General features: G+C 46.7%; 7 protein-coding genes across 11 annotated transcripts; 3 read left to right on the forward strand and 4 right to left on the reverse strand.

Moving 5' to 3' along the window:
- Positions 1-523: 523 nt before the first annotated feature.
- BDCG_03606 (uncharacterized protein) lies at positions 524-4,247 on the reverse strand. Its single transcript, XM_045419241.1, has 2 exons — positions 2,810-4,247; positions 524-2,752 (listed from the first exon to the last, which is right to left on the reverse strand). Exons 1-2 carry the CDS (start codon positions 2,876-2,878, stop codon positions 2,333-2,335), a joined length of 489 nt encoding a protein of 162 aa, XP_045275607.1. The 5' UTR covers positions 2,879-4,247; the 3' UTR covers positions 524-2,332.
- Positions 4,248-5,449: 1,202 nt separating this feature from the next.
- BDCG_16761 (uncharacterized protein) lies at positions 5,450-5,900 on the forward strand (the record flags this gene model as incomplete). The annotated part of the gene is made up of 2 exons (XM_045425955.1): positions 5,450-5,792; positions 5,879-5,900. One exon carries the CDS (start codon positions 5,450-5,452, stop codon positions 5,744-5,746), a length of 297 nt encoding a protein of 98 aa, XP_045275608.1. The 3' UTR covers positions 5,747-5,792; positions 5,879-5,900.
- Positions 5,901-8,562: 2,662 nt separating this feature from the next.
- On the reverse strand, positions 8,563-14,246 carry BDCG_03608 (uncharacterized protein). Its single transcript, XM_045419242.1, has 3 exons — positions 11,446-14,246; positions 11,262-11,319; positions 8,563-11,207 (listed from the first exon to the last, which is right to left on the reverse strand). The coding sequence occupies exons 1-3, from the start codon at positions 12,469-12,471 to the stop codon at positions 9,172-9,174; spliced, it is 3,120 nt and encodes a 1,039-aa protein (XP_045275609.1). The 5' UTR covers positions 12,472-14,246; the 3' UTR covers positions 8,563-9,171.
- On the forward strand, positions 14,089-19,437 carry BDCG_03610 (glycine-rich RNA-binding protein). Its single transcript, XM_045419243.1, has 7 exons — positions 14,089-15,132; positions 15,721-15,808; positions 15,892-15,964; positions 16,063-16,169; positions 16,264-16,403; positions 16,476-16,517; positions 16,614-19,437. Exons 2-7 carry the CDS (start codon positions 15,789-15,791, stop codon positions 16,661-16,663), a joined length of 432 nt encoding a protein of 143 aa, XP_045275610.1. The 5' UTR covers positions 14,089-15,132; positions 15,721-15,788; the 3' UTR covers positions 16,664-19,437.
- Positions 17,615-20,073, reverse strand: BDCG_03611 (cation transporter ChaC). Its single transcript, XM_045419244.1, has 6 exons — positions 19,819-20,073; positions 19,640-19,671; positions 19,373-19,422; positions 19,231-19,235; positions 18,993-19,077; positions 17,615-18,898 (listed from the first exon to the last, which is right to left on the reverse strand). The coding sequence occupies exons 1-6, from the start codon at positions 19,896-19,898 to the stop codon at positions 18,272-18,274; spliced, it is 879 nt and encodes a 292-aa protein (XP_045275611.1). The 5' UTR covers positions 19,899-20,073; the 3' UTR covers positions 17,615-18,271.
- A 93-nt stretch (positions 20,074-20,166) lies between these two features.
- On the forward strand, positions 20,167-23,789 carry BDCG_03612 (EF hand domain-containing protein). 5 transcript variants are annotated; one of them, XM_045419248.1, is made up of 5 exons: positions 20,167-20,944; positions 21,025-21,076; positions 21,154-22,072; positions 22,170-22,972; positions 23,217-23,702. In XM_045419248.1, the coding sequence occupies exons 3-4, from the start codon at positions 21,163-21,165 to the stop codon at positions 22,190-22,192; spliced, it is 933 nt and encodes a 310-aa protein (XP_045280527.1). In that variant the 5' UTR covers positions 20,167-20,944; positions 21,025-21,076; positions 21,154-21,162; the 3' UTR covers positions 22,193-22,972; positions 23,217-23,702. The 5 variants fall into 5 exon arrangements, with proteins under 5 accessions (XP_045280527.1, XP_045280524.1, XP_045280525.1 ...); XM_045419245.1 differs by having other exon boundaries at positions 21,025-21,043; XM_045419246.1 differs by lacking the exon at positions 23,217-23,702 and adding an exon at positions 23,189-23,216 and having other exon boundaries at positions 20,183-20,944; positions 21,025-21,043.
- On the reverse strand, positions 22,440-26,048 carry BDCG_03613 (MFS drug transporter). The gene is made up of 5 exons (XM_045419250.1): positions 25,017-26,048; positions 24,854-24,883; positions 24,487-24,797; positions 24,219-24,340; positions 22,440-24,158 (listed from the first exon to the last, which is right to left on the reverse strand). The coding sequence occupies exons 1-5, from the start codon at positions 25,314-25,316 to the stop codon at positions 23,005-23,007; spliced, it is 1,917 nt and encodes a 638-aa protein (XP_045275612.1). The 5' UTR covers positions 25,317-26,048; the 3' UTR covers positions 22,440-23,004.
- Positions 26,049-26,058: the final 10 nt, after the last annotated feature.

Below are 26,058 nucleotides of genomic sequence, written 5' to 3' on the forward strand. Positions count from 1 at the left end.
ACCAACAACCCCAGGCAAAATCAAAATTGTGCCTTATTGCCAGTGCAACTGAATCCACCCGCGACTGGCAGTTTATTGCAACCTTTTATTAATCGCGTTTACTACTTCGAATGTCCCGTCTACGGCGCTGGTAACTATCGTCGGATGACGGCATCTACACGTGATCTAGCCAACCCTAATTCGTTGCAACGGGGCGCAAGAATATTAAATGTCGAGGGGGGGGATATTGGCGCTTTGTACTCCGTACAGTGCTCTCTACCTTGCGAAGATTCCCAAGGCTTTTTTTTGGTGTGTTGGTCAAGAATAGAGTGTATCATTTACCACACAATGGGTTCAAGTCGGTGCAGAATTAACCCCAGACATTCCCTTGGTCTGGCGGGTTACACAGAAGAATGCAGCTCCTATTGTTATAGCTATCCCTGTTCATAAAGGCCCCTTACTCGCGCTGCGTATGGCCGATCGGGATAGGCTGACCCCCCCGCATCAAAAAGTTGAGTCCGTTCTTACTTTCAGGATATGCCAGTCTCATGATTTTCTGGCCGCCTTTCAATCAAATTTATGCACAGCCCATGAACTCAAAAGCGGTTTAAATACACTGGGGAGTTGACAAAGGCAAGCGACACCAAGAGGGATAAAACAATAATAAAACAATAATAAACAAAAGTAAGGAGCTATGATGATCGAAAGGAAAGATGAAAGCTCACTTGGGAAGAGGAAATACATCATCCTTTTTTTCCCCGGCAACCAACGTAATTAAAGAAAAAAAAGTCGCAGCAAAACGATGAAGCCGAGAAAAGTTCAATCGCGGGCCGTTTCCCACGAGAGTTACCAATGATACGTCCAAAATGTCATTCTCTTTTCCCCCAGAGAGCTGGCTGGTGTGTTCCTTTTGCCACCGTGGTTTGGCTGGGCTGATACACAAAATGCCTTGTCTATATGGATTGTCGGCGGTGAGTTAAGGTTTTTAGACAGCAGAGCGGAGTATAATGGTGATCGAAAGATCAATGGAGAGAGATCCATTTTAAATTATCGACTAAGAAGTACGTCGTCCTGCCCTCAGTGCTATATCACCCTAAAGCATGGCTCGAGGAACTGAGTAAAACTGATGATTTGTGAACAGTCCCATTTTCGGGCATCGTAACACATACCCACAGAATCTCTGATTACGGATGACAATAGAGATTAAAGGACACCCACCTGCAGCAACCTGGGAGAATGCAATTATTCGTGCGTTGAAAGTTCTCAGGGTGGTTTTGTGAACGACTCTTCATATCTATGCACAATAACCCGGGGTTGCCTGTACCACAACAGGCGAATGCTGCTGTCTGTAGGTAATTTCCAAAGTTGACCCACTGCCTAGGTAAAGTTTGTTGTTTTTCTTTTTTCTTTTTCTTCTTCTTCTTCTTCTTCTTCTTCTTCTTCTTCTTCTTCTTGGGAAATGCTCGGCACTACCAAGTGCTTCTATTGTGCATTCGATAGACTAGTGGCTACGCTAGCATAGGATTTTGCTCTTGTGGGCCTTTTTTGTGATATCTTGTTGAGATTCATTCGGGAGAGCTAAATAGATCGTGACAAAGCGGACGTAAAGTACCCGGCCGGATTATATTCTCATCTGGTAGAGGTACATTTACCATTTTCTTACTCTTCTATCTTCGCGCGAGAATAATGATTTTACTCAGGCTTGCCATTCAATTCTATAATCGTAAAAAGAAAGGGAATGTCAAAGCATTTTCAATTGCCAATTTTTGAAAGCGATGGTACGAGTTCAAGAGCAGAGCTGTGCTGTGCTTTTCATCAAAAATTCTAGGAAATAATAACGATAGGGATGGCACAATTGAAGGGTGGAGAGCACCGAAGTACGGAGTATAAGCCATTTGTAACTTGGAGAAGCCAGAAGGGAAAGAATGCAATTGGGAGAGAATACAAGGTGGGGCAAAGGGTATTTGGGATTGTAGTAAGATCCATATGTGGCGTAGTCAAGGTATTAACTAAGTGGCGCAGTGCAAGGGCTGAGCGAAGCTGAGAGAAGGAAATAGTGATTTTTTTTTTTCTTTTCTTAACTGGGCTTAGAAAGTGGTGCGTTGCCTTGAGCGGCTCCCAACAGGCTCCCAAGGTAGGGCAGAAGAGCAAAACGAAGGAAAGGGGGAATAAGGCATGATAAAAATTCCGAAAAAAGCCTTTAACAGTATGGTCCTCCGGCAGGTTCTATTTTGTATAAATCGAGTGCTTTGGGACAATCGTTGTTTTTTTGGCGTGGTCTTCCTGACCTTGCTGTTACAGCGTGCGATTCGTCTGAAAACTGGTGCTAAAACGGGAGAGAGAACCATGAGATTTAACTTTTCCGATTACTGCGATCATTCTTATCCGTCACTGCGGCTTTGGCGGTCGACTTTGTCGACTCATAGTTGAGACGTCCCAGCTTCTTTCTGGCATCGACCGAGGCCCGTGACCCATATTCAAATCCGTACTGCTTTAATGCTTGCCTCGCAAAGTAGATCGGTTCACTGAGATCACCAGGTGTCAAAAGCCGTTCTAACGGATGCTCGAGAGGGGATTTTTTGAGTGGCCCGTTCGTTGAGCCAAAAGAACCCGTGAGAAGGCCCGATGTTTGAGAAAATGGCAGCTCAGTTGGTAGAGATGATGTAGAGCAGTGCTCTTTGTTGAGGGAATCGGTGTCCAGGGGTAGCAAGCCCATGCTCATTCTTTCCATTTCCACTAGCTGACTCGCATGCCTACAGTGGGTTTCTAGACTCTTGAGAAAAAGTTGGGAAGTAGCCTTGATATGAAGTGTGTCTCAATAGAATCATACCGGTTTATATAGCTTGTTATGCATCGCCAACCTCTCCTCCGTCAATTTGAGTGGCTCAGGTTCGCTCATCTTGGTAGGGGAACTGATGTCAAACTTGGCGATGTGGGATTTGGAGCTATATGGATATGGCAAAACCTCAAGGAGATGCGGATCAAGGAATCAAAAAGTTGAAGCAATGAAATTGGAAGGAAGCCAAAGACGAAACAAATTTAGGAGTGAATATTTAATAACGGGGCGGGTTGATGTCAGGCTTTAAAACCACTCCCTGCTCCGATCTAGAATGGAATTTGAAATGATACCGCTAGGATAACTAGGCAAAGGATAGTTAGTGGCTGAGGTCTGAGTGTAGCAGGAAGAACATGCAAATGATGATGGCAGGATTCGATATATCAGCGTAATCCGTTACGGGGTCGTTGAATAAGGAGTTTTGAAAAGTATGTACATGTACAACGGAAGTAGAATGGGGCAAACTGATGATCTGTAGCTCGGGGAGGTAGTCACCCTCTAGTTAACTGGCTCGTTCGACGAGGCAGCCCTCAATTCCCCATGTGCGGGATGTCTAGCTGCCAGCCATACTGACCCATTTATCATGTAAAGGACCTTACGAGGATCCAGCCTTTTTTTGAAAAGTCTTCATTGGAAGACGGGGTTGTTTTTATGCACGCTGAACCTTTCGAGAGTTCCTCCGTGATTGAAGGGTAAAGCTTCTACCATGATAGGTGGGTTTGAAATAAGTCACGGATTCTTTGAAGACTCTGCTTAAGGTACAAGCAAGCCTGTGAAAGTTTTCACAACTATGTCTGACCAGAACAAAAAAGAAATGACCGAGGACGCGGGCCATAGGTTAGCGGATATGAAGGGCGTATTTTCAAGTACAATCTGTCAAGCACTATTGCTTTTGGGGTCTCGTATGTTCAACGATTCTGAGGGAGATCGGTTGGATCAAGGCTCCATGTCAGGTCGATATCGGGACGGCAAATTGGGAAATATGAAACGATCGCAAAGGCAAGTCCACATACTCATGCTCTGGAGAAACGGACCAAGTGATCGGGTGAATCCCGCAATCTAGAAGCTAGTAGACTAAGGCCTAGATTCCGTGGCTCAAAACGTACTGTACATTGTACATGTACATGTACATCTGGTACAGTATCGCTACTACGTTGTCCATGTAGCTAGGTCCACAGATCCTAAACAATAGATGCAAATCAGCTTCGTTCAGTCATGTAATGCATGGATTATCGTGACTAGGTAAACAAATTCACTACTAGACTTGGAGATAATCCGTTGCCTCGAGGAGTTATGATTGTCACTTAGTTTATCGACGATTTTCGTAGTCGGGCTTGCATGCATCTGCTGCAGTTTGTCAGTGGAGATTCGGGACGGGAGAGCTTGGTGAAATTCGATCACAAAGCTAGACCCCAGTCATGAAATAACCATCGCCGATGCAGGCTTTTGAAGGATATAACAGGACACTAGTTGTTTAAGAAATGTAAGCCCGTGGCGCCTCCTGCGAAACTTGATTATCGGATAGCCATTCTATGGTGGTTGGTCCACCCCAAATTGTCTCTTTGGTGATTGATAGGCTTCCCTCCAGATAGCGACGTAGGTATGGCAAAAATTGCTGTTGTAAACTGTTTTCCGAACTTAATTGTCCGGTTGTGTTTCTTACGAGTAGACAGGTTGGCTCCGGTTTTAGATATATGAAGGGGTGAAAATAGTGCAGGCGTCAGAAGCCCACAGATTGTACGGAGTAGTCCCTAAGGCATCCGGGCATTGAAGACATGGAGCCCATACACCGAATTCCACAATATCATCCTGCTACCCACGTTGGCAAACATTTGGAGTAGGAGAGCTAAGACGATAGTGAAGCCAGGGCACTGGGGATTGCAACCGTCCAACCTCGAGGCCTCATATCACTGTAGAATTGAAAGTGTCTCCCAACTTTGTGGACCCCAACAGCGAGGTAAGAGCGGCATTTTCTCTTGGACCCTGCCAGTCATTTGGCTCTGTTTCCCTCAGGATACCGTGATGGCTACCAAATTATCGGGAGCGTTGTGATGTACTTGCGTTAGACTGCATCGAACCCATGTTAGCCCTGCGAACCGAGCCATTTTAAACGGCCACAACATGGCCACAACATGGTGTAACAAACATACCCGGCTACTTCTGGTAATGCTGCGGGTGTTTTGGATATTTTCACTTGATTTTCACTTACCATTCACTTCTCACAAATGAGCAGCAGCAGGGCGAAGGTGAAGCGACTTCGCCGCGCCATTCCTGCTCAGACAACGACCTGATGTTCTAGATCGGGTCAATTGGTATTTAGACGCTGGAGAGGTAGTCCTTTCATTATTACCATCATCTATCACGCTTGCTCTGTTATTTTCCATTTGGCAACGAGCAGGGTCTTGGGCGAGACCTGGAGCCAAGAGAGGGCCTAAAACTGTGCATCCACGGGCCGCAGATCTACCCGCGAACAATTTTATATGTACTGTACTTGTATGAACAGTATATTAAAGGTAGCCAGGCGTACGAGTACATATACCTGGGCTCTTGTCTTTTGACCGGCGGGGACGGCTTCAGAATTGATTGTGCTCGTTTGATATCGTTCGATAATGGGATGGCTCTGGTTATGGAGTCATGGAAAACACTCGCCACGCTGGCTTTTCAGGAGCTAATGTTTGGCGAATGAAGGCTGCGCCCAGTCAGGATGTCAAGCGCAAGGGGGGAAGGGGGTGGGTGGAGCAACGCCTTTTTCAGGGTGCCGCCGCCTGCATGGTTCTTCATCGTGTCCTCATTTCCACCAGTTCTCGAATCTGGGCCCTCAACAGGCCAGGGATGATGATTTTCAGGTTGACCGCAAGAAAGGGGGTCATCGAGGTGGAGAAACAGCCAGATCTCAAGCCTTTGGTCGCCGTTGTGATTTCTATTCGCTGACAGCCACGGCACCCAGCCCGTTCCTGCTGATGGGCGTTCCATACAGGTCGGCAAACCCGGGATTTTGATTTCTTTTGCTCTGCGCTTGATAAGGTTAACTCATCATGCAAGTGATTATCTTGTCACCCATAGTCGGTCATTTCCTTTACCGTCTGCGCCGCTTTGATGACTCGTTTGAAGCCAAAAAGGTAAGGTAGTTGGACCCCGCACCAGAGAATGTTCATCACTATGAGAGGCACCCAAATTCTTACAGCTGAAAGTCTTCGTGATCAACCGTGGACCGCCAACGCAAAGCCTCAACCTTTCTTCTGTGATCAGTCTGGAACTTGTCCGTCTGTCATTCGTCAAAACTCCTTTAAGCCTAGCATGAAAACAATTGACTACTGCTTTTGCTCAAAGGCTTTACTCATGGTAGCTTGTTATGTCCTTGCTACTTGATCAGTTTTTAGTCGGTACTCTTGGTTGTTTGAGTTCTTCCTGCTAGTTCTTTCATAATGTTCTTTGTGTGGTAACTAGTTATGTATTGAAGCTCGCTAAACGTTTCTTCCCAGGTTGCCTTGCGAGCCAGTTTAACCTTTGTTTCCCTATTATTATTCCATACAAAATACTCTCTATGCTTGAAGCCAATTCTTAAGTTAGAGGGAATTTGGTTTTCCACATTTCGAGAATAATAGGTAATGTGTCTCCGAGGGAATAATCAATCTCTTTGGGGGACAAATAAATGGTGAGAATAACGGGATTCGATGACAGCCATGTTCTAGACCACAGTTTAACATAAAACGGAGATCAAAGCCCTTGGTTGACACCGGCTCGGCACGTCAAATATGAGAGGTGAAGCTAAAGGCAACGCGCTCCCGCTTCCAGATCCGTTGATCAAAACAAATCAGGGCTCTTTGTGCAACATTGCGATCGACTTGTCAGCTTCTAAATTGCTGCGTCCTCACCTAACCTAAATTATCTAGCACCGGAACATCATCAACACTTAGAGAGCAGTTGCGACCAGCAAATTCCTGCTCTAGAACATGGAGACATCGCTCGACTCATCCCGCTCTGTCCATATTACGCCAAGACAGGCGCACTTTTGTGTTTTGCAAGTGATGCAAGTGATACGACTTGGCTGCCTGCATGGCCACGATGTTGGCCTAAAACAAACCCGCCCTGTGAAGCAATTCGATTGTTCTGGCCACGATCTATGCTCGCGAAAAATCAACAGAGAGCTCTCTTAAAAGTATTTCATAATTCCATATAAATCGCTCATCGCGGCTTTTCCAGCAAATACCACCGAGGATATTATTATTTTGTTTTTGTTGCCTGGTCCATCTAAGACTTGCATAACAACGCTTAGTGCATGCTTCAAGGGGAATCTATCGGACTGGACCACCCATGGTTCCTTGCGGCGTGATCTCTTGGGTTCAGCTCTGCTGCAAGCGGGCTCGTTGGGCCATTGACTGATGTTTAGATGTTTCCCTAGCTTTCCCTTATCGAGCTGAAGGGGTCCAGCCCACCTTCGAACATTCGAGTTGTAAGCATGTATTGAGTAGGTAGAGCAATGCTCTCGAGAGAGGATCTAACCACCCCATCAATAGGTAAAGTATAACTGGACTAGATTTTGATGGACCAAATTGGCCGTTGTTACCTGTATCCTCCTGGGCGACAAGATGCCATTAGCTTGCGCGCTTTTGATCTATGAGATGATGGGCTGGCCGACCGTGTACATTTAAACGCCTCTGGAGCTCACCGTTCTCGGTGTAATTCCCCGCCATGTCTCTTTATTCACTAGACTTGACTTCAAGGTCGTTATCCGTAGATTTTTCGATAGGTATTATACTTTAGACATTAAGTGTTCATTTGTGAGCCCAGATAGTGCTAGGGTAACCATTCAGCTAACTAGCCCAAACATGCTCGGTATACCCAGAAGATATCAAGAAGCGAAGCGGCCAGTGCTAAGCCTTCAAATGATCCATGGTTCCTATGTCGAGCAGCCTCACCTGTGAAAAGAGGGCATGCGGTGTCAGTGTGATTCCCAGTCATATCATACTGCAAATATCCAGGCATATTTTTTGGTATATATACTTCGTATTGTTGATTCAAGATTAGCTTTAAGGTTGCTCGCGTTGTGGGTCTGTCCGTTGCTCGGATCCACATGGGGATGGCACGTGACATAACTTTAGTTACTCCCTCCAAAACTGAACAAGCAGATCTCGGGACCCATCCATGGATCTCAAAAAGGGGGAAACAAGAAGAATCCATGGGTGGTTTAGCATATAAATTTCCATCCTACGTATACATACGGTCGCTGCGCACTAGATAATTCAATCTGCACTCAAGAATCATCGTATATGTTCTGTACAACAACAGCATGCTGCCTCACCCCCCCTTAAGACAAAACTTCGATTAACGCCTGCTCCTCCCCCACCCGTCGCGCATCAACCTGTTCCTATCTGCGTCTTTGCAGCATTGCGTTGTTTCAAGAGCTTCCTTTCCTCAACAGCCAACAACATAAAAACACAAATACAAATAAATTAAAACAAAATACAGGCCACGGAAAAGCGGGAAGTTGAGAGAGAGAATACGAACCCCATTCGTTTAATTGCCCATTCCGGCTAACCACTCCGGCCACTTCCCACACATATAACTATGCAGATTAATTTGGATGCCAAATTCTTGCCGTTGGTTCTCTCCCATCTGTCTTCTTGACGAGATTGATTTGCTCTCCAGTTTCCGCAAAACCGCTGACTATTAATGCCCCACTGCAGTAATATAGGGCAATCAATATAGTGCGTGCGTCTCATTGAAAACTAGTGCTACGGATTCCCCCCCCCCTCCAACCCACTATCGTCCAATGAAGAATGAAGACATATTGGGCCGGATCTCTTACTCAGGCTTGACGTGATAGATGCAACCTACTCTGCTAAATGAAGCGAGGAACAATAAACTGCTGACGTGCGTTGCAAAGGATCTGTCTACCTTCGCCGTAAACTTCCCATTTAGATTGAGGCACTCGGTGGCTAATGTCGCCAAATGACTGAATTTCCTAGGAGCCTAGAGATACTGGAGACGAATCTTCCCAGCAGCAAAGATTCACAAAATTACAAGAGCAGCGTTTGCAAAGTTTATTCGTGTATACTAAATGGAATTTGCTAATTACCATCGATATAATATCCACTGGAGCAACAAGCGACGACTGTGCTAGCAGAATACCTCTAGACTCATGGGTATGTTCGGGGCGGGCAGACATCTCCCTTTATGAAGTTTTAGAAAAAGAGGAGAGGAGTTGTAAAAGTGATACTTCGGATAATTGATTAAGGGTAGAAACAACCTGGAGTAAAGAAGGAACCAAGCTCGTCATACAATAGAACACAATGATTTACGTCCCCAAGGCACCTCTGAAGGTAGCCCAAGAGGCGAGAAAGATCAAGAAGTATTCAATGAAGCTTATTGGGATATGAAAAGGGGAGAGAACTCGGTGGGAGAGGGGCTGAGCAAAATTCATATGATTTAGGAAATAAATCCCGATGAACAAAATCCGGGTGCAAATTCAAAATTGGTTGTGTATTTTGGGCTGCGCTTGATGCAGTCCAAGGCATGGTTTGCTTATTGTACCAAGACGTGGTTGAAGGAACGGTCCTGCTAGATCTGGACGCAGTTGATGTACGTCCTACAGTCGGAGAACCGGCTGTAGCATGGAGCAAGTCGGGCTCCCGATGACGGTGTTGAATATTAATCGGGTCAAATCGAAGATAATGTTCAATAAGTTTTGCTGGGTGACTTTCGGATACCCAGCCGGTATCGCAGCTTTGGATATTAGAGAGCCCGCTTCGTAGACTTAATGCCGGTGTTGTAGGTCGATCACCGCGATTAACGCAGGGCGAATGGTTAGTAGACAAGTGTTGGCTATTAGCTTGTTCGGTATACCGGGTCACACTGTAAGAAGGTCCTTCTGCATTTACTGTCAATGGATTTGCTGAAACCATTGGCCCAATATAGCAGAGTGGCCGAGTTGCATATGGTCCTTGTGAGACAAGGCGGTTTCGGATGCTTTCAGCTCGCATGGGGCTGGGACACTGAGCACTGCTGACCATGGAACCTGCCGCGTCTACTAAACCGTGGAGAGTATCGTTTGTAGATGGTTCAATTTCTGGTTTGTATGGTTGGCCCGGTTTTGTTGCATTCTGTAGAAATACGGGCTGTGGTTTTCCTGTATTGACTTCTAAGTGCCACGCCTGATTGCTCTCAGAACCATAGTTATTGGATGGGTGGATATTACTGAGGCCAATGCTGACGGAAGGGCCCATTACAGAAATGTCGTCGTTCATATTTTGGCCAAATTGACATTGGGAAGGATTCGCCATTCTTTTTGCCGTTAGCTCGTGAGTTGAATCGAGAACCGGTACTGACAATTGGACGGATCCAAAAGTTCCCTCTTGCTGAGACACGCGCTCATTGTCTCCTGGCAAGGCTTGAACATGAGGTTGGCTAATGGTGATAGCGTCTGAAGTTAATATGTGTGAAGCCGGAAAAGTGGGATTGCATTCATTAGCACTCGGCTGGTATTGGCTGAGGTCAGAGCTTGAAGCTGTATTTCGATGGGCTTTCGGAGAACCCTTTATCCCAGGAGAAGAGGGTCGCCTTTGGAAAGTATTAGATGTGGGATGGGTGGCTAAAGACCCACTGGGATGAAGACCTGGAGCTGAACTTGCTGGTCCGTTGGCAGAGCCAGCACCTTGCGCTTCTTCGAATGCATCATTGAAATCCGTGTTTTCCGAATCAGAGTCAAACAGAGTGCAGATTTCAGCTAAGACCTGATTTTCACCTCTTATCACTTTTTCTATCGCTCGCTTCGTCTGCTGGAGCGAAAACCCTGACACCAGCTTGGCAATCGGGTAGTCTTTTTTGACTTCTGCGTCGATTCGAACCCTGTCTTCATGGCTCACCATCTGAGCTGCATGTTGCACTGCCTTTCTACATTGGTCAAGCATGGCAATATTGCGCGCGGTTTTCGTCGCCACCAACATCGCACGTCTGCTATCAAGCATTCGAGATACATCTTGAGGCAGCCAATGTCTCGGCGGGTTGGCTTGCCTTAGGAGAGGGTTAGAGGTAGGTCTAGATGGGTTCAGACTGGCCTCACTAAGAAGCCTTGCACCTGCTTTTGGCAGGACGGAACCTGCGACGAATGGGGCTGGGGGTTCAGTGCCGGCTGAGCCGTTCGCAACAACCTCTGGATGTAATGGGAGAGAATTATGTTGACGTGTCAAAGCCTGGGGAGCGCTTCGCTCAGTCGAATAGCATTCCTGGATTAAGGGTTCTGCTGTTTGTTTTGAAAAATATCGAGATATTCGCCCTTGGTCCTCGTCTTTCTTTACCCGCTTCGCACAGTTGGGTCTGGTTGGGTCCTTTTCACTTGAACGCTTACCAACATTGGTAAGGAATCCCATCTCTGAAAAGCTGAGGTCAGGTACTAGATTTTGTTATGGTTAGCATAGGATGGGTTAGTTACAAGAGATACCCGTACTTCCTCTATGGCCTCCTCGCGCTCTACTAAGAAATCCCACTCCATGATTCACTGGTAACTAAGAGCTGAATATTAGCAAGAAAAAATTGAAAAAATGAGAAAATGAAAATGAAATGAAATGAAAATAGATTAAATGAACAGAGAAAGGAAGAAAGTACACATGTCAAGAGATAGGACTACTCACGCTGAGGCGGTCTTGAGTAATGTTTGGTGCTCTAAACTTATGTTCGAGCCTATTTTCCTTCCTCCGCTTCCTCACTTTATGAACTTTTTCCTTTTCATTATCTGCAGAACTACCCAAAGATACAGAGGGTCTATGGGTTACAGCAGTCACGGATGCTGCTTTGCCAGCAGTGGACGTTCCAGGGGGTTGGCTAGCCCCAGTAGAAGTCGGTAGGAAAGAAGGATATCTTGTACTCTTGGATAAATTCTCAACGACATTATCAATTTGTGATGACTTCCGGGCTTTAGTCCCAGAGCCTGAGGGTGTTGCCGAGGGGTGTGTATCCTTGAGTACATACCGATCCGGTCGAGTTTTGTATCTCGGGCGACGGTCATAGGAACCTCTGGATATGACATTTGACAGCAGCGGATTAGAATTTTTCAAATCATGGTTAGGAGTAACGTGAGTCTGTGAAGTATTGCCCTGTAGACCGGCCTTTTTTTCTGTGGCACCTGTACGAGGTTTGCCATCGTCATGAACTCTTGCGTGTGCATCGGACATGGTGCCATTCCAGGTTTGCATTCCTGGAATAGAATCTGAGACTTCTCTGCTATCGTTCATTGTCGCTATGAGATGTCGGTCGCCTGAAAGGGGCAAAGACCCGTTATGGTCTATCTGAGGAGCGTGGCTAATTTTGACTATGGGTTCTGTACCATGACCTCGTTCATTTCCCTTGCTGCGCGTCTCGCATAGCTCGCCGATTCGATTCGTGTCTAAAGGGTCCATCCGTCGGGTGAAAGAAGACTTTGGACGACCGGGGGAACCGTGTCTCGAGTCAACCTTTGAAAGCCAGTGGTAAATTACGTTATCCATCTTCGAAGTAACATCCATCTTCCCACAAATGGGCGCATGGAATAGACCGGAATAGGGCTGGCTCGGGTCTGAGACGAAGAGGAGAGCAGCGTCACAAAAAGAAAGGTAGAAGAGAAGATGCTTCGTAGAGGTAAATAGAATAGTTCTTCTTATTTGTCTGGACACCAAGAGCATGTTTTGCGTAGTCCAACCGCACCTTCCTCAAGTCGTAAGATGGCAAGTGCGCCCCTCCGTCGTAAGTGCCATGGTGCAATATGCCTACGAGCCTGCCAGACGCCAGTGAGATGGAAGGCACCATCTTCACCCTCTGTTTCCTTTCATCTGGACGACATTCTGGGTTATTTTCTCGTCCTTAGTTTCACCAAGAGTCAACCAAACGGGTAGCAAACAAAACTGGGGGTGTCTCGAGAAACCCCCATAGCTTAAAAGGTGGAAGAGATAGACGCTCCAACAACAAATAACCCATCTCATTGCAACTGGGGAGCTGAAGGGTCGACGTCAACATAGGACACTCTGCGGTAATTGTATCTCCAAACCCCCTATCAAGCGTCACAGGCATTGCAAAGTGGGTTTCCAAGAGAGGAAGTTGGTCAAGCCTATCAAAAGGAATGTTGCCATTGTTGAAACGGCGACAATATCGAGGTATATATTGCATGTACTGATACAATATTTTTTCGTTCTTCCCCTAGGAAACCGAAGCGAAGATTGGGACGCAGTCCATATGGATGATAAAAGTTAATCTCCCATGCATATTTTAAAATCCCTTACTCCATCCATTGGCCAGATCATCGTGCAGCTCAGATCCAGATATCCTGGTTTCGGGTATTCTTAACCGCCACCAACTATGTTTCTCGAGCTTTTTCGGGTGGGAACTGCGCTGAAAGTGTCCCGGGATCTAGTCCCTTTGGAGGAAAAGTTGAGCTGTTCAAAAGCTGCATCTCCGATATGCGAAACGAACGAGCCCGGAATCGGCTTTGGGATTGGGTGAAAACGCAACCTTGCGGGTGAATAAGGACAAGACCCTAGGCTCAAATAAGAAATGGTACATGTATGTACTACATGCTGCATGTGCGAAGGAGCATCCCAAGAGGAAAATTCTACGACGAATAACAGACTTGAAGGAAGCGAGGAACTGCAGCCAATGCTTTTGTGACTGAGACCACCCGAATCAGCGCAAAATTGTTAAATCAATGGACGTAGTGAAGTGGGCGGATCCCCTTCCGTCGGAGCCTGCCTGTTCTTGGAGAAAGTAGTCGGCGTGCGTTTAGGTGTGTTCCGACGATTATTAATAAAACTAAAACTTCGACCTTTAGAACAAAAGCTATGGTTCTATCGATGATGATGATGGTCGATGTCTCTGCTTCCAAGGAGGAGGGGCGAGAAAAATGGCGATTTGCTTGAAACGACAACAGGAGGGGCGTGGCATGGCTGAGGCCTAACTGCAACCTGCAGCGAAATCACGCGCCTAGACCTATTTCGCTGCGTAGCCGATGACTGGTTGGAGCTGGCAAGTTTGTGACCGGGTTCTTGGGGAGTAACTACTAGTTACTGTTTAAACTCAGTCCAGTCAATCCGTGGAGCCGGCAAGTGTCCAACCCATGGGTCTGGCTGTCCTCTCTGACCCATCAAGAGGGGCCACACGGCGACGCTGCCCCTCTTCTTGCAGACCCTGTCCCTGGCCAAACGGGGGTCTTTGTACTACCAGAGTCCAAGAATTCGAGGTTTCCGCGAGCTTGCTTGGTTGCGAGCACGCCTTCGACCATAGATGGAATTGGTCTTGCATCACGCTAACTTTTTTTGAACTCCCCGCTTCTAGGCTTCTCTTGAATACATGATGCAGCTTCTGATGAAACGACGGGAACCAGAAAGCCCGGCCCAACAATATGCATAGGCAGCCCCATTTTAGTGCCTTGGTAGTGGCCAGTGCTGCGAATGGACACCTTTATAACCTTCGACTGTCCAAGCTATGTACGGAGTACAGTACGTACTGTACAAACCTCCAGGGGTTGGCCTTATGCTGCCGGAGAGAAAGCTGAGGCGAGATAGTTACTGCTCGAGACACCAACTGCTGACTCGCTTTGGCCTCCCTCTTGGATGGTCAGATAGATAATAATGGGTCTGCATCTCTGCGAGTCTTTTAATTCTGGAATGGCACGGACAGTCGGTGCTTCCGCTGCTGCTGGGCGTGTATTATTGATTTTGCTCGTGTTCTCTCGGAGAAAGGAAGAACGTTTAAGGAGAGCTCAGACTGGATTTTCGCTTGTGTTGGTGCGCATCGCACAGACAACTAGCGGCTGGAGGAATAATAACTAACCATAATGGCACAATAATAATAATAATAATAATAATAATCTCTCATAATAATGCGAATACGTACGTCAGGGAGAAAGTGGCCAGAAGCGGGTTTGGGTGAGTGGAAGTGTTGAAGTTGTTGTTGTTGGACTCATCAGTGTCATCACCACTTACCATTCCCTCCATTCCCTCGTTGCTGACTTGACGGGTTGAGCCTCCTTCCCCTTCCTTCCTCCCTCCCTCCATCCTTTCTCTTCTTCTTCTTCTTCTTCTTCTTCTTCTTCTTCTTTTCATCCTCCATCCTCCATCCTCCATCCTCCATCCTCATCAAACCCTCCCCCTCCCTCCCGTCGTCCTTTCACTTCATCTCTTCCCCCCTTGGGCCTTCGCAGCAAGCCCTGAAGTTCGCAGACCCTTCTTGTCTCGTTTATCTCGTTCTATTTCACACTCAGTCCCCCACCACCCCCATCCATCCTATCTCCCTCCTACCGCGGTCTCGACTCTCCGTCGTGATCTGATCGACTTCTTAGTCCAAGCCAAAACGTTGGAATTCTCTATTTCCTTTAACTCTCTATCTTTCTTTGCTTTTTCGTTTTGTCGTTCTTCTCCAATGTAGTAGAGTAGCCCATCCTGCTATCGTCCTTGTTTAATGTGTGTCTACTCTTCTACTCTACCAACCATGCTCTTGCCGCTACTCTTCGTATAGCTATACTGTGTTGTCTGATTTCCTTCAATCTCCGCAGTCGTTGACTTAAGTAATTTTCATTATCCTCTGCTGTTGTGAGCTCCTCACCCATGAATCCCGTCTGTAACCCTACCTACCAATAACGAAGACATCGGGGGGCGCTATTCATCCCTGCTCTTTTTTTTCCTTTTCCTTTTCCTTTTCCTTTTTCTTTTTCTTTTTCTTTTTCTTTTTCTTTTTCTTTTTCTTTTTCTTTTTCTTTTTCTTTTTCTTTTTCTTTTTCTTTTTCTTTTTCTTTTTCTTTTTCTTTTTCTTTTCCTTTTTGATTTTTGATTTTTTTTTTTTTTCCCCACCATCGCTTAAAATTGTCACTTTGGACGCCTTTGTTCTATTTGTCTTGAATTAGACCGACTGGCTGACCTTGACCATTTTGTGCCGCCCTTTAGAGCCCCATAACCCCAGAAAACTCGGTTCTTCACGAGCACAGCTTTAGCTTTTGCTTTAAAACGCCAGAATGTCGAAGCTTTTTGTTGGGTCCGTTAATATATATATATATATATTTTCTCGCTCTCGTTAAACTAGCGAAGATGTAACTAACACAGCATCTGGCAATGCAGTGGCCTTGCATGGCATACAACCGACGAGACCTTGCGCGTAGGGTTTGAGAAGTATGGTACTATTGAGGAAGCGGTTAGTTTATTCCTAAAGAGACAAGATCTCTCTTCCTACTTTCTTTGCGTAATTAATGTCGTCCAAGTCGCTCATTAATTTTTGATTACTCGCTGTAGACTGTTGTCAAGGACCGCGACACAAACCGCAGTCGTGGATTCGGTTTCGTCCGCTTCGCTAGTGACACTGAGGCGGACACCGCGATGAACGCAATGAACAACCAGGAGTACGTTGGAGCCATTCTGGAAACGTCGGGGATATAGTCCCGGCGTTTTAATTTATTCGTTACCGGTGAACATCGTTGAGATTGACCCGACCAGGTTCGATGGCCGTGTCATCCGAGTCGACAAAGCCTCTGACCGTTCTACCCAGCGCAATGACGGCTTCCATGGGCGTGGCCAGTACAACCGCTTCAATGGCGGCGGTGGTGGAGGCGGCTACCGCGGCGGTAGCGGCTATGGTAAATAGTTCTCTCCTTTCGCCTGCGGTTTGTACAATATTTTTGATAAATATCTAACACGAATCAATATAGGCGGAGGTGGAGGATATGGTGATCGCCAAGCTGGCGGAGGCGGTAAGCTAAGCACCTAGATTAGAATCAGTTCACAAATTACTCCTGTTTACATGGTCCTTCTGACCCAATCCACTTGACTGACTTGCCTCCCTACAGGTTGGGATAATCACCAGCAACATACGTATGGCGGCGGCCAGGGCCAGTGAAGTGCTTGGGCCTAGATAATTACGATTAAGCGCACACGGTCGGAGACAGCAATTTTTCCCAAGCTAACGTCAAACCCCTTTTATACCCCGAAGTACCTCTCACGAAGCCCCGATCTCTGCACATCAGTTTCACCAAGGTGTCGACGATACAAAGAACTATGAGAACATGAGACAGCAATCAACGAGCCACGATCAGAACGATTAAAAGAAAATCGGGATATTATGGAACATGTACCCCTCGATTCATTATTCATCTATTTTAATTATATCTTCAGGCTCTTTCATCCCGCTCTATACCATGTAATTGGCATCGAAATGATTTTTTTCCCCTTCCATTTTCTTGTACCCTTTACGCGGCGATACACGACTTCGACCTTCCACATTGCATCCCAACGATTCCCACTTGTGCTGTAGTTTCTATCTAAAAAAAAAAGCCTCCAGACTCATTTTGCAGCTCCTGGTTTGTTATATTTCTGAACCATAATGCCAACTATCAGTCCCTGGCGGTGGACTTCATATTTTTTGAGGGTTTAATTGATTCATTTTTTGCTTTTGTCCGTATCGCTATTGCTGTCTCGTGCGTTTTATCAGGTTTCATCCCCTACTCTACTACTATCTCCGCTCCTCAACGACTAGCTAGCTAATCCCTTGCCCTTATTATTTTCTTTTTCTAGCCCAACCGTCTCTAAGAGCACTGTTTCCTCTATTTCTGACCTTAACCACAACCTAACGCGTTCTACGGTTTAACTCTGATCCTCCCCTCCTGCTTGACTGATTCTACCCCTGAACACGCATGAATTCCTTGCTGCTTCATCCACGTTGCTAAATTTGTATCGTTTTGTCCTTGTTTATTGCGTAATTTCTCCCCTGCCTTTTTTGTCTAAGAGACGGAACTGAAATCGAAAGTGACGAAATTTGATCAACTGGAGAAAAAAGAAAAATTGAATAGCGAAGGAATGAGATGTGTCTACACTTTATCCTGTTTCCGGTCCTGTTTCTTTCCCTGTTCTATTTTGTCCTCTATTGGATCCTAGCTAGCCTCCTCCTTTTCCTTTTAAATGCTAGTTATGCAAAGCTATGATGTTTTTCTTCGCGGACCGACGGACTGGCAAAAGCTCCCTCCTACCTCCTTTCCTTTGTCCATTTACTACTCTTGCCTTTCTTTTCCTTTTCACGCTTTCCTTTCAAGCTTACATATTTCCATGCCCATCCTACTGTGCGCATAAGGTTTACAGGTATGGTATCACAGGCCACCGATATTCATGGATGTGAGTATAATGTAGTGGAACGTATGAGAGATTGGTGTATGGGAAGCTCTTCCCAGCGATACACCGCTTGGGATTTGACAGAGCAGATGACAGAAATGTTCAGACGATCACGGGTAAATTGGGCGGACGGGAAAGGTCAAGAGGTTTGTTCGCGCCATGGTCTATTCGCCCATTGCCACTGCTTATAGTACTTCACCTCACCATACCATACCGCAGCGAACCGCACGACACAAAAAATTCCGGAACATCTAGAAGCTCTAATTCTATAACCAAACCCGCACTCAGTTCTATCCCCATAAAACATGGGCCACAACTCTCAAAACCCCGACCCATTTCCTCCCTATTCCGCCCCCACATCCCCACCCTCAAACTCCTCCATCCGCTCCACCTTCTCTCCCTCCCGCATCTCCGGCCCCGGCAAATGTTCCAGCACAATCTCACTCTTCCTCCGATCCGCCTCACTAATCTCCCTCCCCTCAATAGCCCTCACCCTCCTTGCCAAATCGGCAATATGGCTATCTACAACCCTTCCAACCCCGTCCCCATCCCCATTCCCGTCCAGCCCGCCAGCAAACTCAGGCCCTTCCAACGCTTTCTCCAACAGGTACAAATACTCACGATTCTCCCCGCTCTGCCCGCAGCTCTGGCTGATGACACGCGCGACGTTGGCCGGGTCGCGGTCTGTGGGGTTGCGGAGGAATTGGGCATTTGTGGGCAGGCCGATGTAGACCATGCATGTTATGGGGGAGGTTGGTGAAGTGATGGTGGTGTTATTGTTGTTAGTGGTGGTGGTGGTGGTGGTGGTGGATGATGGTGCTGGGTGGAAAGGGGTGAAGTGGACGGTGTAGCCGTCTATTTCCCTATCGTCTAGGTAGGCGTGGACTTCCTCTGCGTGGGAGGCCGGGATGTGATAGGCTGCGCCCCAGACGGTAGAGGGTTTGGAGTTGTTTGATTGGACATCACGTTGCTGTTGTTGATTGTTAGAAAAAGGGGGGTTCGGTCATATATGGTGGGGGTTTGCTTGTTAGGGGGATGATGGGTCGTTCTTTAGAAGTGCTAACCGGGTCTGATAGTGTTTCCCAGAATGATTGTTCGATTACAGTGACAACCCGCCCGGGTGATTCACGGGTTCCTCTGTGGTCTCCGCTGTTTGTTTTCATGAAAAATATGAAAGTTAGTGATATTGGCACCCTAGCTTTGGCACGAGTGCGTCATATAAAGGAGCAAAAAGCCCCGGGTATCAGGTATGAAGGCCTTTCTCATCAGGTCCGTTAAACAAAAGTAAATATGTAGCCATACCTCGCCTTCAAATAGTAAAAAAAAGAACACCAAAGAGGAATATCAGCTTCCCGTCTCTCGTCTACATATACCTCATGAAGAGTTCAAATAACACCACGTCGTAGGTAGATCATCCATTTTCTAAATAAATCGAAAGACATACCTGCCAGAACCGTCGAACATAGCCTTCTATGTATCCGAGCAATCTTTGATCTACGTAAACGGTTAGTAGAGGCTTTACTAGATACAATTTTTTATAGTTTAGGGTGTACGGTGTACGGTGAGGATGTTCCCCGCAGTCGAAGTATCGGTATCAAGGATCTGATAACCCATGAGATGAGGCTTTGTAAAAAAAGAGACTCTTGTCCCCAACGGTGGTGTAGATCCCTCTGTGAATCTTCACGGTATATAAAAAGAATATTTAACATACCATAATGTGGCGGTGGCTTCCAGATTAGACTCCTAAAAGATAGCGGTCAAAAAAATCTGCGGTTGGACGAAAGGTAGCCGAAAGGGAGTAATAAAAATAAAAATAAAAATAAAATAAAACCACAATCTAGGTATAATAATCCGACGGCATATATACAAAAGAAAAAAATCTTTACAAACCCATAGCCGAAAACCCATAAATCCCCGTTCGGGAAATGGCTCTTCCAAGAGCTTGGGGCTGGTATTTCAGAATGTGGCATAGGGGAGGATGTTTCTGTTCGTTTGGGCGATACCTTCTCCCGGGGCGGACTCCCTGTAGGAAGATAATAAGGAGGAGACAAATGGAATAAAGATGAGGTTATAATACTGAAATGCTGGGGGGAGGGGGGTGTCTATGGCTCCGTATACATTTAACTACGTTAACTGAGGTTGCAATTAGTTACTGCGTAACGTAACTTAACTAGTTAATTGTCAGCATCGCGCCGCGGGATGTTTGCAAGTTTTGCACTCTTTAACTAGCTCCACTCAGTTTTTTCAACGACCAGCGCAATCATTTTAATATTTATCCATCCCATACTTAACTACGGAGTACTGCGTACGGAGTAGTTAGCCAACCAATTCCCCTCCCTCCTCCCCCATCCCATCCCCATGACATATGATTAGCCAGCTGTCTGGGTAACTAACTTAACTAACGACCTCAGTACAAACAAATTGTTTACATCGTATGGCCTAGGAAAGAGGAAGAGGAGGAAGACTGGATCCTTGGCATTGCAGATGGAAGTCTCAGCCACCGCCAATTTAGGGCTTAGTTAGGGCTGAAAGGCTTAGGTAAAAAGGGCTTGGTCGCCTGTTCCGCTGTACGAACCAGACTCCAGACACAATCGCGATGTTTCCCCGCCATGAATGCGACTCTCACCATCCAAGATCTCTGGCCCCTTAGATTCCTGACAGGAGCCATTCTATATATTAATAGCCCGTGGCATTTTGAAAACAACGAGATTTCAGCCCGCTTCGTATTGTTGCGCTCTATTAACTTATTCAACACGGAATCAGCAAACCGGCTTGGCGGTTGGGCTAGCTCAAGACTAGGAGTTCGTCTGACCGATTCACCAACCCAATACATATCATATCGTCATTGTCAGGCTGTACTCTTCTGTTATTAGTATCACGACCATCACCCTGCTGGTAATTTTTTTTTTTTATAAACCACCCGCTCCAACTCCCTGATCTCTGCCTACCATAGACTGCAGCACACATCGCCCACCATGGCATACAAGGGCGCATACAACCCTGATGCACTTCCCGCGTACGTGCTCTAGCTTTCCTCCTCCTCTCCACTATCTTAGAATGGCGACTGGAGACTAACTAGCAGTTATCCGCCTGCAGACATGCGGAGCCAGAGCAGGTACGTTGACAAATGGCTCCTCTCTAGGGAAAGGTTCTCCAATCCCACGTTTGCCAGTGACGGCTTTTGTCCGTTGGATTAACAGTTAGCTCACCTCTCTTTGTTCTTAGGTGGCACAAATGCTAGGCGAAATGTCCGCTCGACAAGATCCAAACCGAGAGCGCCCCCCTATGCCACCGCCAAAAAACGGCCCACCACCTCAGCAGACCCGCATCTCCCCTACCCAAAGACCAGAACCCCATTCACAAATACCCACGCAACATAGCTACGCACGTACAGGCAGCGGTGGCGGTCCCGGAGTCGTTCCGCCTGGAGCAGTACAAGCTACCGCAGGACAGTATGGTGGAAGAGGAGCCCCTATTTCCAGTACCAGCGGTCGTCTCTATTCCCCGCCCCCTCGAAACTACGGCTTTGGGCCTCCTCCTGCGCACCCGGCCCAGAACCGGCCCACCCCAACATGCGGACCGCCACGAAGCCCTCAACCTTCGGGGCCTGGCTTACCACAATCTGACGACCCCAAAGAACTCTTCCCTCTCTTCCGCGCCGCCAATGCGTCCAACTCAGGCGCCCTATCTGAAACAGAACTGGGGTCCGCCCTAGTAAATGCAGACTATACCTCCTTCGACGCGTACACGGTAAAAATGATGATCCGTATGTTCGACAAGGACGGGTCTGGCAGCGTAGGGTTCGACGAGTTCGTTGCCCTGTGGCGGTTCCTGGCCGCCTGGCGGGAGCTCTTTGAGCGCTTCGATGAGGATCGTAGCGGCCGGATTAGCCTGGCGGAGTTTAGCAAGGCGCTGATCGCGTTTGGGTATACGCTTAGTCCGCCGTTTGTGGGGATGATATTTTCGATATTTGAGAATAGGGCGAGGAACAAGGGGACGCCCATACCCGGGCAGAAGGACGGGATGAGCTTTGATCTATTTGTGCAAGCGTGCATTACGCTCAAACGTATGACGGATGTGTTTAAGAGGTATGATGATGATAGGGATGGATATATTACACTGGGTTTTGAGGAGTTTTTAACTGGTTAGTGCTTCATTTTTCATTTTTCCCGTGTGCGATTGCCATTAAACTTCCTCCGTGTATTTTACTGAACTCTAACATGTCCTTTGCGACGATGTAGAATGTTTACGCCTTCGCGAATGAGACGTCAGAGATGACCTATTACATAGGCTAAGTGCACAACCGTTTTCTACATCCCTAATAACTGTAATAACTAGATATTTGGTCCGGTTCTTTTCGCGACGCAATTTATCTGCCTTTCTTTTTTTTTTTCTCTTTCCTTTCTCTTCTCTTCTTTTTCTTTTTCTTTTTCTATTCTTTTTTTTCGGATTATCCATTTTGGGCTCCTTTCATATACCATACCAATGATTGAATGAAATTTCCTACCTTAGATCAGGGGTATAAAGGGAAAGGGCCCGATAGAGACAGAGGATATCAGGTAAAACACGTGCTTAACCTTGACTAAAATGTTAATTTTAGAGTATTGCCTCCTGAGTAGTCAATAACGATGCCATGGCTGAAGTCTGGACTCTGGTAGTGAAGAGAGCAAAAAACAATTTCAATCAGCTTGAGGCATAAATATGAGGCTCTTTGCTGCATCCCCGCTCCCTGAGGCTCCGGAACAGTGAGATTGCCCGAATCCGGGACCAAAATGGACGTTGGCATCAGCACGACAAAGAACAGAAATAGAAATTGTCACTTCTGACAAACATCATCCTATGATTCAATGAGAGCAGTTTTGTGTTGATATCGTTGTCTTTTCTTCAATTATCTATATAGTTACTAAAACTATATATGTGAAGGCCAGATAAAAGCACAGAGCTCTATGTTCAAATTATACTTTTGGACAGGGACATACATACAAAAATGCAGGACGGGGTATACTATATACAACAAGACAGTAAAATCAAATGAACAAGAAAGGTAGGGGATTCCACACTAAAAAATATCACAATCTAAACAGGCTCTTTCATTGCGCCGTCCCCGTTCCCGTTCCCATTCGCGGCCTTGTCTTGCAGCTTCTTCTCCTTTCTCTCACGTTTCGCAGTGATACGGGCCTGTCTGGCAAGCTCCTGCGCTTCTAGCCCTGTCTTGGTAATTTCGTGATCCCGACTAAGTTCCTTCTTCCGGATGAAAAAGCTGAATACGCAGCCGACTGCACCAATAGCAGTATAGAAAATCCATACACGGCTAAATGCGACGTTATATATATCCAACACGGTATCTCGCTGCGCCTGCGTTAATGCCGCTAGACTCTCCGCTCGTGGACCGGCGAAATTTCCAAGAAATGACTCCGCGAGCTCTGGGCCGAGTGCAGCCAGTAGCTTTGAGGCGGATTGTTTGAGGACGTTCTGATAGACCACTCCACCCAGCACAACAGAGGAGGCAGTCGAGAGCTGTCTGATAAATGAATGCGTTGAAGTCGCGGTTGATACTTCCGATTGGGGGACTCGCGATTGCAGAGCTAGCAAGGGAGCTTGGAAATTCGGACCAGTTCCAATTCCGGCAATGGTTTGGTATATAATCAGCCTTGGCCACGATGTGTATGGTTTAAAATCGATGTATAATCCAGTACCCAGCGTCATGACGAGCATACCCAATCTGATATATTCGACATATGTGCCCGTCTTGCGGATGATGAAGCCGATGATAAAGGAAACGACGGATAGAGAGACTGCCTGAGGCAGAATATAGACACCACTCATGATGGGGGACGTGCCGAGGACCGTTTGGAAGTATAGTGGGAGGAAAAACGCGCCGGCGATGAAGTTCGACGCGTGCGACCAGTTTACTAATAGGGTGAAGACATTACTCGAGTCTGCGAACAGGGACATTGGCAGGATGGGGTACTTGGCCACTTTGCGTTCGATGATGACAAAAATTCCCAGGGTGATGGCGCCGAAAACTATGAGGCAAATCACCGTTGCGGAATTCCAGGGGTTAGCTACCCCGCCGAATTCGAGGCCGAGGAGGAACATTAGTGTTCCACCGATAACGACTATGGTGCCCAGCCAGTCAATTGTGCGCAGACCGGCGATTAGAGGGGTTTTGGGCGTTTCGATTTTGAGCCATATGATGAGGGTTGCAAGGGCCACGCCGCCGAATGGGACTGTCGAGGGAAATAATGTTAAGTACTCGAAAGGTTACAAATGTGGATTGGGTTACTGACGGTTGATATAGAAACACCATCTCCATGTCACCTTCTCAGTAAATATGCCTCCCACAACGGGACCCAGGGAGCCTGCGATAGCCCACGTCATGCCGAACATGGCATAATATATTGGACGATCTCTATCAATTTCACAGATTTGCAGTTCAGCAAACGGCTTATTTCATTTTTTTTAGAACAACGAAGCATTGAAATGGGGTTGAATATAACTAGGAGAAAAATCGAAGGATTGAAAATCATCAATTGAAATGTTTGCACACCTACACACCTTTGACTAAACAAATCACCCACGCAAATCTGTCCGAGCAGAACCAGACCGCCGCCGCCGACTCCTTGAATGGTTCTTCCCGCAATCAGTGTTGCTGTATTCGGCGCTAGAGCGCACATCAGACTCGAGAGCAGAAATAGAACGTTTGCGAAGACAATGATAGGCTTGCGGCCCCATATGTCACTCAGTTTCCCCCAGAGAGGAATGACTGCGGCATTCCCCAGGAGGTAGGATGAGGCCATCCATGAATAGCCGCTTTCAGATGCGTTGAACTGGCTGGCGATTGTGGGGAGCGCGGTGGCTATAATTGACTATTGTAGAGTTAATATCTACAGGCGCTGAAAAGGGGGGAAAGATGATGGCTCACCATGTCAAGAGCTGCGAGAAATAGAGCGATCTAGTTTTATATATGCGAAATATGCGTTAGCTCTCCGAAATCTTATATCCGCCATTTTCCACTTCTTATCAGAGATAGAAAATGAAACTGGCCTCTGAGGGAATTTCGGGGAGGCTTGTTTAAATCCACTCACACATAGCGCAAACATGACCACAAATATCTGCTTCTTGGTCATTTTCTCACTCTGCGGCGGACGATCATCGGCCGTAGCAGCTGTCGTTGAATCATTTTCCTCTGTTCTCGGACTTGCTTGGCTATCTGATTCAAATTCGTCCTGCTCCTGGTTACCACTCTCTGTCCCACTTCCCTTTGTGTTGAGAATTCCCATTCCAGCAGGCTTTCCGCAATCAAAATCTTTTTCCATGATCGGGCTATGGCCTGCCTGTATCGTGGAAGAACAATCGTGTGTGTGATCTTCGTCGGGAACGCCCATGTTTTTCGCACTGGATGCAAAGAGATCTTTCAAGACTCCGTCTGCAACAACAACTCCTATACAGCAATCAACCAGCGCAAAGAGATCTTTTGAATTAACTAGTAATTATAATGTGGATAGTGGATATGCTAATGTCAACGGCGAACGAACAGGAAATGCAAGAACTGAAAAAGCAGTCCCAAAAAAGTGTTTCACGGTCTCTCGGTTCCAAATTTGGAAACAATTATATAGGGCGGAAAGATTGTCCTATATCACAAACGCCCCCTGCACAGGATAAGCAAGACCAGAGCGACATACCACGAAAAGGCAGGAAAATCGAAGACAGAAAAAGAAAATTCAGAACCCCATTCCACAGGAGCTTAGGTGCGCCGAAGAATATGAGTAAATGTGTTTGGGTGAACGGCAAAAAGGGCGGCAAAAGACGGGGGACCGACCCCAGTTCCCAGCCCTCGGCAGCCAACTTGGAAATTCTAGATCTCCTTGCTTATTGATCGAATCCACTCGGCAACTCGGTTTTCCGACTTTGCCCCATCGTAAATACGAAAACTATTTGGTGGGAGCTAACCTAAAGCGATTCCCTAACGCCCGAGTCGAGGATAGGGCCGGTTTAACGTCATGGCCGGACATTATTGTTTGTTTACCTGTTTCCAGCTGCGTGGTTAGAGAAGGGAAAGTAGATGTCATAAAAGCTTAGCCTGGCTAGCTTTCTGGGTACGATCAATTTTTGATAACTAGTGGCTAC

Source organism: Blastomyces dermatitidis (assembly GCF_000003525.1).
Source record: "Blastomyces dermatitidis ER-3 genomic scaffold supercont1.3, whole genome shotgun sequence".
NCBI lineage: Eukaryota > Fungi > Ascomycota > Eurotiomycetes > Onygenales > Ajellomycetaceae > Blastomyces > Blastomyces dermatitidis.